The sequence below is a fragment of the Eubalaena glacialis genome, chromosome 4 (assembly GCF_028564815.1).
Source record: "Eubalaena glacialis isolate mEubGla1 chromosome 4, mEubGla1.1.hap2.+ XY, whole genome shotgun sequence".
NCBI lineage: Eukaryota > Metazoa > Chordata > Mammalia > Artiodactyla > Balaenidae > Eubalaena > Eubalaena glacialis.
In genome coordinates, this window is record NC_083719.1 from 180,363,794 (window position 1) to 180,377,055 (window position 13,262).

Sequence of the window (13,262 nt, forward strand, 5' to 3'; positions counted from 1 at the left end):
TGATGTTGTATTTCATGTTTATCTATTGATTGTTGTAATTATTAGTTTCTTTTAATCTTTGTACTAGCTTACTTAATGGTTGGTCCATAGCCTTTACTATATATTTATCTTTACTAGTGGGACTTTTCTTTCCTATACATTCTTTCTTCTTGTAGTTTTTTCTTTTCCACTTAGAAAAGACCCTTTAACATTTCTCTTAGGGTTGTTTTAGTACTGATGAACTCTTTTAGTTTTTGCTTGCTTGAGAAGTTCTCTATCTCTCCTTCAGTTTTGAATGATAACCTTGCTGGGTAGAGTATCTTAGCTTGTAGGTTTTTCCCTTTCAGCACTTTAAATGTATCGTGCCCTTCTGTCCTGCATAGTTTCTGTAGAAAAATCAGCTGATAGCCTTAAGGGGGTCCCTGGTATGTGACTCTTTGTTTTTCTCTTGCTGCCTTTAGAATTCTCTCTTTAACTTTTGCATTTTAATTATGATATATTTTGGTGTGGATCTCTTTGGGTCCATCTTGTTTGGGACTATGTGTGCTTTCTGTACCTGGATATCTGTTTCCTTCTTCAGGTTCAGGAAATTTTCAGCCATAATTTCATCAAATACATTTTTGACCCCTTTATTTCTCTACTCTTTCTGGGACCCCTATAATGAGAATGTTAGAATGCTTCATATTGTCCCACAGGTTCCTTAAACTGTCCTCTTTTCTTTTTTTCTTTTTCATGCTGCAGGGCTTGCAGGATCTTAGTTCCTTGACCAGGAATCGAACCCAGGCCCACAGCAGTGAAAGCACTGAGTCCTAACCACTGGACTGCCAGGGAATTCCGAAACTGTCCTCATTTTTTTTTAAGTTTAATTTAATTTATTTATTTATTATTTTTGGCTGCGTTGGGTCTTTGTTGAATGGATGGCAGATCTAAAAACACCCCAAAAATGTTTTCCAACAATGTGGAGAATTTTAGTTTTACACAATGTAGGTACTAGATGATATTATTTTTAATTTTCTTGGGTGTTATAACTGTATTGTGATTTTTAGTAAGACAATGTTTTTATCGTTAGCAGATGCAGATCAAGTATTTAAAGATCAAAAATCATGTCTCTGTTTTCAACTTACTCAAATAGTTCACCATAAATTTATTTATCTGGGGAGAGAACATGCAAAATGTTAAAAATGGGTGAATCTACTGTCATGGGGATTCACTCTACTATTTTTTGTTTCGTTAGTTTAAGATTTTTTGAAAGAAAAATGTGGGAAGTGGGGTGTGAGGGAAACAGTCCAAACATCCTGTTAATGGCAAATTCAATTAATCTAGTGTTAGTGTAATAAATCTTCTATCCTTTCTTCTTGGGGGACTGTTTTGAAGCTTGGTGGGGATGTATAAGCCTCAGAAGACCAGATGACGAAAACCAAGTATTCTTGCCTTTTGTCAGAAGAAAGACTTGTGGTCTACACACGTTTTTACTTACATATATATGTATGTATGCCCAGGACACTCAAGTATCTTCTCTTTCTACCGAAAGTGTCAAAAGTAAATAAAGGGCAAAGCTCAATTCTCAGATGAAACCTTCTTTTGCATATAAAAGGTAATAAAGGACCCCTTGAACCATCTTTCCAGCAGTGCTCACCAGAATACGGGGGAATCGCCAGATCCATGAGGACATGAGGGCACGGAGCCAGAGTCAACGTGACTCCAACAGCAGAAATTCTTTTCCTTACAGAAAAAAATGAACAAACTTGACTCTGAAGACTTCTGAACAGAGGTAGAGAATGGGTGGAAAGACCTGGTGGACGCTCTCTGGATGCATCTCCCAACTTGGTTCAGCTGATCACAGGAGCGATCTCTAGGTCACAGCTGGACCTGGAGGACCCGCGGCCCCAGCACACGCGAGCAGAGCGGGCCAGGCCGCCCCCAGGAGGCCCCTGAAGCCTCCTGGGACAAACTCGTCCTTGGACGCCCTCATCCATTCCAGGACCCTCTCGTTCACACGGGCCTCACCAAGCTGGGATGGGACTGACCCCCACGAAAGTGGAATCGCTCTGGGAGATGCAGACTCGGTGCCGGAAAGACAGACTGAACCGCTTGCGTCACTTCCATTCCCTGCCTCGGAGAGGAGGGGCGGGGCTTTGGGCATCAGCCAGGTTAGACCACTTCACACAAGTTGTACGTAGTTCCCTCCGGACTGGATGCGGATGGGCCTTTGGCTCGGCTAAGCGCGGCAACTGGGGACAGGATCAGGCCAAAGGGACGAGGTAGAGGCTAGAAACGGGCCGAAGACCCTGCCCACACCCAGGGGCGGGGCTGCGGGACCAGGCCCAGGGTGGGGTTTAGAGGCTGGAAGGGCAAGACTGGGGTTGAGGGTCTACCCCATAGGATGCTCATCAAAAGCTTTCCCACTACCTATCCAGTTTCCTAGACCCTTTATAGGGATTCTTCAATATTGAAAAGCCTGCTCATCCTTGAAGTGGTGGTCCATTCAGTCAATTCTGTTTTTAGGCCTTTGTTTCCCTTGATTGCTTTTTATTTATATGGACACCATGCTAAAGTCTAATAGTGGATTCCTTTGCGATTTCAATGTAGATATATTCTGTAAATCTGAAAAATTGTTTTCTCTTCAGATACATACTTCTGAGTTTGTTTTTCATATCTAACAAGACAGGCTAGGACTTCCTCTACTATGTTAAAATAGCACTGATACCAGGCATTTTTCACCTGCTCAGGAATGGTACTAAAGTTTCTCTGATAATCTTGTTTACTGTGTCAGTCAGTGGCCTTTGAGAGTTAATAAAAATTTAAAAAACCGTCATTTACTAACACATTTTATGAGGCGTGTTCCCATACATTATTAAAAGTGTTTACATCTATCAAATGGTTATTCTGCTACATTAATTTTTCATCTTTTGCTGTAAAAATTTTTTTATGTAACTAAAGAATTCTTCAGTTACATAAAAAAAATTATTTTTAAAAATAATTTCTGGATTTCCTACCTTGCTTTAAAAAGTCTCCTCAAATTCTTGATCATGTACAAATTTCCTAAATTTCTTCTGAAATATACTGCTTTAAAAACATTTAAATATATAACTTTCATGGAATGTATTTTCCTCTGTGGACTGGAGTAGATCCAATATATTTTCCTCCAGAAATACGAAAAAAAATTTTTAGTACCACTTATCGAAGAACTGTCTTTGCCTGCCTGATTTGAAATCCCTAGTTTATTAAACAACAAATTCTTACATATATACCTGAATCAAGTCCCAGATTATTCTGTGCCAGTAAGATATTTACTAATGCCAATATCACTATATTTCCTTTTGATGACAATAATTGAAGTTTTAATACTAGCAGTAAAAATATAATGGTAGCTAATGTTTTTGCATGTTATTGCTCTAGGTGTTTCATACATTAAAGTTCTTAAATGTAACTACTCAATGATATGGGTACTATCATAATTTTCCCTTTTGTTTTGGGGAACAGCTTTATTGAAATATAATTCCTATACCATACATTTCACCCATGTACAACTGTTTATCAGGTTTTCTTATGTTTTATTTCTTTCCTTTTTTTTTTTTTTTTTTTTGTCATGCCAAGAGGCATGTGGGATCTTAGTTCCCCAACCAAGGATCGAACCCCTGCCCACTGCATTGGAAGCAAAGAATCTTAACCACTGGACCACCAGGTAAGTCCCTGTTTTTATGTCTATTAATCTGTTCCTTGTATTTCTTTCATGTTCATGTATTTGCTGTGTTTTAACCCTATGTAAAGGTCAACTTTTCTGGGTTTAAAATAAATTGCAGTCTTTAATAAATCAAAATCATAACACCAGCCTAACTAGTAATCTAAAAAATGGTATTTAATGCTGACAGACATGGAAAGTTCCACTCTTCATTATGCATGAACCAAATTCACTCTCACAATAACACCACAGATGAGAAGCCTGAAACCTGTAATCATGGCATAAGTCTATGTTGTCTGACATTAGGATCTGTTTTCTTGTGTGTGTGTGTGTTTGTTTTTGCTGCGGCATGTGGGATCTTAGTTCCCCAACCAGGGATCGAACCCGTGCCACCTGCATTGGAAGCGCAGAGCCTTAACCACTGGACCATCAGGGAAGCCCCAGGATCTGCTTTCTTATGGAGAGTTTTTGCATGTCATGGGCAGCACTATATATATATATTTTTGGAGTATAATTGTTTTACAATGTTGTGTTAGTTTCTGCTATACAACAACTTGAATCAGCTATATGTACACATATATCCCCTCCCTCTCTCCCCCCACGCCTCCCACACCTCCAGGTCATCACAGATCACGAAGCTGAGCTCCCTGTGCTATATAGCAGCTTCCCACTAGCTATCTGTTTTACACATTGTAGTGTATGTATGTCAATGCTGCTCTCTCAATTCGTCCCAACCTCTCCTTCCCACCCTGTGTCCACAAGTCCGTTCTCTACATGTGCGTTTCTATTCCTGCCCTGCAAATAGGTTCATCAGTACCATTTTTCTTTTTTTTTTCTTTTTTTAAAAATTAATTTATTTTTGGCTGCATTGGGTCTTTATTGCTGCGCACCGGCTTTCTCTAGTTGCGGTGAGTGGGGGCTACTCTTCATTGCAATGCGCAGGCTTCTTATTGTGGTGGCTTCTCTTGTTGCAGAGCATGGGCTCTAGGTGTGCGGGCTTCAGTAGTTGTGGCATGCGGCCTAAGTAGTTGTGGCTCACAGGCTCTAGAGTGCAGGCTCAGTAATTGTGGCGCACCAGCTAGGTTGCTTCATGGCATGTGGGATCTTCCTGGGCCAGGGCTCGAACCCGTGTCCCCTGCATTATTTATTTGGCTGCGCTGGGTCTTAGTTGCGGGATGTGGGATCTTTAGTTGTGGCATGCGGGATCTAGTTCCCTGACCAGGGATTGAACCCGGGCCCCCTGCATTGGAGTGTAGCATCTTAGCCACTGGACCACCAGGAAAGTCCCTAAAACATATGTTTTAAACCAGCTAGCAAATGAAAACTCAGATTTTAAAAGGCCTAGATTTTAAAATTACTACTAAATTCAGACCCTGAACTGAGGGATGTATTGGGTAAAAAAATGAAAAGAAAAAAACCAAACCACTCAGCCAGCATTTCACAGAAGAAGAACTGAATAAACATCTAACACAAAACAGAATTTTAAAATGCACATATGCAGTATCAGTCTTGTAGGTTTCCTGAACAGGGAGGTTAGTAGCCTCACAAGTACAGCTGCCTCAGCCATTCAAAAACAGGAATGTCCCAATCCCCAGTGAATCACAGACCACCCATTATGTGTCAAGTGGCCAAGCAGTCAGGAGGGAGAAAAGGCAGGAGGAAGACAGCTGCCTGTGAGAGCGGCAGGTCTGGGTGAAGAGTGAAGAGAGGACCAGAGCTGCATTGACTGCAGGGACCCAGAAAGACCAGGGGACAAAGCCAATGGGGAACTCAAAGGATGGCACCGCCTGGGGCTGAGGGAGACAACCAGCTTCAAAGTCGTATGGGATAGAAAAGGCCAACAGGAAGCCTTCATGACCCAGGAAAGCTGGGGAACAGTCGCAGCCGTTTCCATCATCATTACTGTTATGTCCACAGCGGGTGATCATGCAGTCTCCACAGCTGTGTCCCCTTATGGTGGTGGCCAGTCTTTACCTCACATTAGTGTATTAATTTCACTGTTTCTGACAAATGAACCTATTTGCAAAACAGAAATAGAATCACAGATGTGGAAAACAAACTTATGGTAAGGGAGAAAGGGCGGAGGGATAAATTGGGAGATTGGGATTGACATATACACACTACTATATACAAAATAGATAAGAAACTACTGTATAGCACAGGGAACTCTATTCAATACTCTGTAATGACCTATATGGGAACAGAATCTAAAAAAGAGTGGATATATGCATATGTATAACTGATTCACTTCGCTGTACAGCAGAAACTAACACAACATTGTAAATCAACTATACTACAATAAAAATTAATTTTTAAAAAATTTCACTGTTTCTGATGATACCGAGCACCTCCCCACAGGGGTATCCAAGTCCCTGTCAGACTCTGACAGTGGCTCTGCCACTTCTCAGGAGGGACTTGGTTCTTTTTCCCACCTGGGCCTGTTTAGGCTCTTCTAACTGGACTGATTTCTGGGTCTCTGGGTCAGTGTGCTGCTGAGGAGTTGACAATGGGCATTTATGTATTCACAAGTCTCAGTACACTTTGTGCAAGGGAACATAAGGTGCCCCTACTCCTCTATTTAGAGCTAATAAAAGGAGCCCTCCCTGATATCAACAAAGGCTTCCATGTTTTGGTTCTTGTAGAAATTAAACATTCCTTAGGAGATACATTGTCACGTTTAAGTCAAACCAAAGAAAGAAGAATTTCTCCTTGGAGAATGTACGTTCTTCCCCCACTACTGCCTACATACACAGAACACTGGCTGAAATATTTCCATTTTCTTATCTTCGTACCTCAAGGGAGCTGAGTTGTTTAGAAAGGGTAAAGTCACTAGAACAATTTGTTTAATGAGGAGCCCTGAGAATTCAACCCTTAAGATGGTAATAATGTCCCCATTGCCCCTTCCCTGTAATTCTCTGATCCCAGCCTCAGTGAAAACCCAAATGGGTTTCCCTGGGACAAAACGCAGAGAAGAGAAAGCTTCAGTGACTGTGTCCCACTAAAGCCTGGTGGAGTAAGAAGGAAAAAAGGAGAGAGGGTGGGTACTGTGCTTTACCTCTAGAATAGTGAGACTGGGACAGTCCCATAGTTATTTAATCTATGACAGGGAAGTCTGTAGTTTGTGGGTACTTTAGTTTCTGTTTCTTTCTCTCCTTTTTTTGGAATGTAGACCCTCTCTCCAATGAGTTATTTTCCAGAGATCCTCCACCTCTTCTCCAATCTTTCCCACAACTGTAGGCTCCTCTTAGATATCCTGTGTCCAATGATTTATTCATTAACTACTCACTGGAGATTTATTATGCACAGGTATTATCAATTTTGTTCCTCATGTGCTTGGATTTTTCTATTAGGTTCCCTTTTTCTGCTGGCAGATTTGACTTCCTGATAGGACCTGATATCTCCCTATTGATGTTGTTGTTTCACCACAATATCATCTAAGAACAATGTAATTATTACTGACATTCGGTATTCAGGCTAATTTCACTTTGTTTTTACCATTCTCTTTAAATCATTAAGAGAATATCCAGTGACTGAATTTGGAGTAGACTACCTTGTCCTCTTCATGAATTTAAAGCAATTGTTTAGTGTTTTAATGTAGAATATCCTGTTGGCTGCAGTTTTAAAATACCTGTTTTTTATTGAGTTAAGACATTGTTCTAAGTTTCCTTATTTAGCGAGAGGCTCTGTCCTGGCTGCTAACCACAGTAATGGCTGTTACATTTTCTCAAATGTATTTTCTACTGTAATTATGGTTATGATTCCTCTTCATTAGCCTATTTTTGAGATGAATTATGACAGCAAACATCCTATATCTAACCAGATATCCATTCCTAGAGTAGGAATTACTTGTTCATGATATATTATTCTTTTAAAATGTATATGAATGCACTTTGTTTAATTTTACTATTCTATTTTGTGCCTCTATTCAGGCATGATGAACTTGGCAGTTTCTTTCTTTGTGTTACAACGATGCTTTTGGTCTCAGTCTTTATTACATATCTAACATTTACATGTGTTCAGCACCTACTATGTTCCAGGCACCATGTAAGTCCCTGGAAAGACGACGAGCAAAAACGGTCACAACCTCTGTCTCACCTGCAAATAAACATAAAATTACCGACATGAGAGGCACATCAAGAACAGTACAGGATGCTCGACTTGTGAGCCTCATACTCTGTCCTTCTGACCCTCACTCTGTTCTCCATCTCACTGGCCTCTCACCCCTTCCATTACCAAGCTCACCAACCCCAAGGCAAACGGTGAATTCTGTTCTCTCAGCCCAAAATACTTGCCCTTTCCTTATTTCCTCTGGTTAACAATTACCCATCCTTCCTCTCGTACCTCAATATTCTCATTTCAGAGAGGCATTTTCTACACACCTTCCCAGACTAAATTGATGCCCAGTTATTTTTTTCTCTTAATTAAATGCATTCTTGGCAGCTGCTCACCTGAGCCTGCCCGCTTCCCCTCCTGCGAGTGTACTATCGCTTAATAAATCCTCACTTTGCTTATATAAAAGAATATTAATTGCATTCTCTAGGCATAATAATACTGAGCTTTTTCCTATCATGGAGAATGTAAACATTTATATTCATCTTAAATTTGCCTTTTATCTTTTTAAGGATGATTTGTTTGATTTATTTTATAGAAGCTTTGAATATTTTTAATCAAATCTGTCAGTCATTTCTTTTACAATTAACTGTGCTGATTTTTAATACAACACATTTCCACTCAGCATTATATATGAGCTCACACTCTCACATGGGCATTGCATTTTATTTTATGGTCTTGTGATTTTGTTTACCCCTCTTATGTGTATAATTCACATACTTTTCCCTCTTCTTGGAAGAATCCACCTGGCAGACGGTATCTGAGAGAGGGATCCAAAGGGATCGTCATTAACTAGAAGTACTGCACTGCGGTCCAAAGAGCTAACAGAGCTGGTGTGTTTATAATGATCAGAATTCCATCTTTGTTGGCTGCCTCTGTTTAAGCGTAATAATGATCAATGATAGTCACACAAGACAGATTTATTGTTAAGAAGCTCACATTTATCAAGTGTCTGCTGTATGTCACAAGAACCACACTAGAAAAATTACATGCATCATCTCATTTAATTCACTCATCAGTCTTATAATGCAGGAAATATTTATAACTTCCATTGTAGAGGCAAGGCATCTGCGGCTAAGAGAGATTAAATAACTTTGTCAACGTCACACAGACCTTGGTGGATCAAAATTCTACTCTAGGAATTCTAACTCAAGATACCATTTTCTAAGTGACATCTCTGTATCATACTGTGGGAGAGTTACGTATCAAAAATAATTGTCATAAAAGTAATAGATTAGCAATAATAATAGCTATCAGTTACTGGGATCCTACCGTGCAGAAAGGCATTTTTAATCTTCACAAAGAAGTTAACAGCAGTAACCATACTTTTAGAAATAAAATATAAGGCACTTAAGACACTTGAGAGTTAAAGTATCCCAACAATAGGGAGCATCAGGTCATAGAACTGTTTGTCTGAGTTGACAATCCATGTCTCAGTAACTATTACTGAGTTACTAGAGTGAAGGAAGTATGGAGAATAAAAAGAAAAGACATTAAATGTCTTCAGTCATTTTACAAGGGTCATTTCATAGATGAAACTGAATTATATCCATAGCTTCATACAGAATTATAACCAGTGAGTAAACAAGTTGTTTCTACTGTATAGCACAGGGAACTAAATTCAATATCCTGAGATCAATCATAATGGAAAAGAATATTTTAAAAAATTTATAGGGAATTCCCTGGTGGTCCAGTGGTTGGAACATCACAGTTTCACTGCTGTGGGCCCAGGTTCGATCCCTGATTGAGGAACTAGGATCCCAAAGTCTGCATGGTGTCGGGAACCAGCTGCAAGCTGACACAGTTCTTGCAGCTTAAAGCATGGCAAAGTCCTGCTTAATTCCTGACAGGACCCGAAAGAGTTATTAGAGAAGATATGAGTCTTGGCCCGTGAGGTTGCTTGCGGTTTCTCTAACTATAGTTTGTCCTTGGCATGCTTCGGTAGTCACAGTCTGTTTTCACGCATGTTTATATCCTGGTTCGCAGAATGTTTTGTACTATAACTTCAACATTAAGGAGATACTGTCTGATGATTCTGTCTGGTGATTTTAACAAAAACATGTATTGTCTACTGCAATATATAAAAAGAGGTTTGATAGGAAATAAAGTGTGTGTGTGCTTGTACACCACCCTCCTGACCCCGTCTCTTCTTAATCCCCTCACCTGCTCTCAGGACTTGTTCCTCAGTCTTCCAGCGACTGACAGCATGGGGCAGCCAAAAAAAAAAAAAAAAAAAAAAGAATGTATATACATATATATATATATGTATGTATAACTGAATCACTTGGCTGTACAGCAGAAATTAACACAGCACTGTATATCAACTATACTCTAATAACAAAAAAAAATTAGAACCAGTGACTAGGAGATACTAAAAATTTTTTCTGCTAAATTTTAAAACAGCTAAATAAATACATTTAAAATGGAAATGGTCTACCATTTGGCTGAGTGAATCACTGTCATTGGAAGGACTAATAGAGGGTGAAGGATATCGACCTAAAGGTGGAATCGTAAGTGATGACTAGCTGAGGTGCCGTTTGGCTGTTCACTGAACGTTGCTTTTGCCTCCCTCCCCAGCAGACGCACCATCCACATGGGAGCAGGAAACCACACGGAAGTATCACAGTTCCTCCTCCTGGGCCTCTCAGACGATCCTGAACTGCAGCCCCTCCTCTTTGGACTGTTCCTGTCCATGTACCTGGTCACTGTGTTGGGGAACCTGCTCATCATCCTGGCCGTCAGCTCGGACTCCCACCTCCACACCCCCATGTACTTCTTCCTCGCCAACCTCTCCTTTGTTGACATCTGTTTCGTCTCCACCACCGTCCCAAGCATGCTAGTGAACATCCAGACACAGAGCAAAGGCATCTCCTACATAGGGTGCCTCACTCAGGTGTATTTTTTTATGATTTTTGCTGTAATGGATAGTTTTCTCCTGACTGTGATGGCCTATGACCGGTTTGTGGCCATCTGCCATCCCCTGCACTACACGGTCATCATAAACCCCCGCTTCTGTGGCCTCCTGGTTCTGATGTGTTGGTTCATCATTTTCTGCGTTGCCCTGGTTCATATTCTACTGCTGAGGCGGCTGACCTTCTATACTGGCACTGAAATTCCACATTTCTTCTGTGAACTGGCTCAGATTCTCAAGGTGGCCTGCTCTGACACCCTCATCAATAACATCTTCTTGTTTGTGGCCACTGCCCTGCTGGGTGTGTTTCCCCTCACTGGAATCCTCTTCTCTTACTCTCGAATTGTCTCCTCTTTAATGAGAATCTCCTCTGCAGCGGGAAAATATAAAGCATTTTCCACCTGTGGGTCTCACCTCTCTGTGGTTTCCTTGTTCTACGGGACAGGCGTGTGGCTCTATCTCACTTCTGCTGTGACCCACTCTCCCCAGAGAAGCTCCATCGCCTCAGTGATGTACACCGTGCTCACCCCCATGCTGAACCCCTTTATCTACAGCCTGAGGAACAAGGATGTGAAGGGGGCCCTGGGAAGGCTCCTCGGTTTAGGTACGACTTGTCTGCGATGGGCCACGTACCTCAGAACTAAGTGGACATTGTGAGGCTCAAAGACAAATGTTGTGATTTAAATGTGGCATGATTTCCCACCACAGTTATCCTCTCAAATATCGATATTCTTCACCTAATTTGGTTGTGTTTGTTTTTCTCTGGAAGAAATGGAATGAAAATCATGCAGTAGTCATAACCAAACTGGTTCACATACCAAGACTGTTCTTATTGTTTTATGTGTATATTTTATGTAATCTTGACAACATTTTTAAAGGTATTTCTCTCATTTACTCCATTTTTCAAAGAGACTGAGATTGGGATGGACGCTAACCTGGAAACCTGACATTGAGCCCACATTCCCAACTTTGCTGTCATGCTTTTCCTGAAAAGAGTGATGTGATTTTCAACTTCAACAGTGGGAACTTAGGTTTGAAAGCTAGTTCGTTCAGGAGATTCATAGTAATATATTGCATCGGGTAACTCTGAGATATTGCTTCATTCTTTGCCTTCCTTCCTCCTTCCTTCTTTCCCTTCCTCTTTTCTTTGTTTTATTGGACATTTATTTCCCATCATCACTGCAGTTTTAAGATATACCCCAAGATCCTAAAACATCTAATAATGAATACAATAGAATAAAACTTCTTTGCTCACATGGATTATTTTGGGGGCAGGGCACTCTTTGGAGGTGCCAGCAGGAGTGGTAGTCACACACCTGTGGAGTGTTTTCAGAACTTAGTCCACTTTTTGAGAATATTGATAAAATTGAGTCTGCAGTGAAGGATGGAATGGTTGAAGCTGTCAGCACTTCCCCTACATTCCCTGGGATCCCTTCACCATCCCCACCAGCCTGACTGCCACTGTCAGCACCAGGTGGAACCTACTTTTCCCAACGCATGACGGCAGACCTGACGGAGAATTATGCCCCACGAGGGACAGCTCTTGATGGACAGGTGTGGGGTATACCGTCTTCTTCACCCCTTAGCTGGAATAATGCTGAAGTTTGGATTTTGTGCCGTTTTCCCTAACTTCCCTACAGGATGAAAACTCTGCTCACTCCTGTGGGAGCTGACTCAAGCTTTATTGGATGTATTTTCTGCCCTGTATCTCTTCCCTTTTCTCTAACCCATGTTCCATGGTCCTTGTTCCTTCAAATAAACAGCTTGCATGTGAATCCTTGGCTGAGCATCTGCTTCTAGGGAACCAAAGCTGAGACACGTGATAAAGACTGTGAAGAGTATCCAAACAATACCATGAATGGAACTAAGGACTTTGAGGGGCAAAAACAACAAAAACAAAATAAAACAAGTAGTGGGTATGTACTAAGATCTTCAAATTACTGGAAAATTATAATTTCTTAGTGAAGAAAAACATATTCAGTGGGGCTTTAATTTAATATGATTCCACTAAGTTTAATCCATAATGTATTTATTGTCTACTTTATACAAACTCAGCTGGGGACCAAAGAGGTAAACACGATTGCAATATAGAGTGGTTAACCATAAAAATACTGGTGTGTAATAAGGCATGCTGAAAACAAAGGTAAAACTTGTCATCTCACATTGAATAATTACAGAGAAAAACTTTTTAAAATTTATGTAACAGATTTATTGATGGATCATGTATATATCATGAAATTCAGCCCTTGAGAGCATAAGATCAATAGTTTTGCTAAATTTATAGTTATGCAACCTTCAGCACAATCCAGTTTTAGAACATTTCTGTCACCCCAGGAAAGTTCTCTTGTGCCCATTTGCAGGTAATATCAAGCGCGACCTCAGTCCTAGGCAACCATTTATCTGCTTCTGTCTCTATTAACTGACCTTCTATAGCTATTTTATAAAAATGGAATCATACAATATATGATCTTTCGTATCTGGCTTCTTTCAATTAGCATAATGATACTGTAGGGTTATTCATGTAGAAAACGTACATCAGTATGTTATTTCTTATAACTGCAGAATAGTATTCAAATGTAT

At 40.4% G+C, this 13,262-nt stretch overlaps 1 protein-coding gene across 2 annotated transcripts; it reads left to right on the forward strand.

The window, feature by feature from the left end:
* Window positions 1–1,887: 1,887 nt before the first annotated feature.
* On the forward strand, window positions 1,888–11,368 carry LOC133091355 (olfactory receptor 7D4-like). Of its 2 annotated transcripts, none has more exons than XM_061190569.1 (3): window positions 1,888–2,129; window positions 3,577–3,664; window positions 10,349–11,368. In XM_061190569.1, the coding sequence occupies exon 3, from the start codon at window positions 10,365–10,367 to the stop codon at window positions 11,337–11,339; it is 975 nt and encodes a 324-aa protein (XP_061046552.1). In that variant the 5' UTR covers window positions 1,888–2,129; window positions 3,577–3,664; window positions 10,349–10,364; the 3' UTR covers window positions 11,340–11,368. The 2 variants fall into 2 exon arrangements, with proteins under 2 accessions (XP_061046552.1, XP_061046553.1); XM_061190570.1 differs by lacking the exon at window positions 1,888–2,129 and adding an exon at window positions 2,174–2,240 and having other exon boundaries at window positions 3,579–3,664.
* Window positions 11,369–13,262: the final 1,894 nt, after the last annotated feature.

Coding starts and splice junctions, on each gene's coding strand:
- LOC133091355 (XM_061190569.1), top strand. CDS start 10,365: ATGGGAGCAGGAAACCACACGGAAGTATCACAGTTCCTCCTCCTGGGC.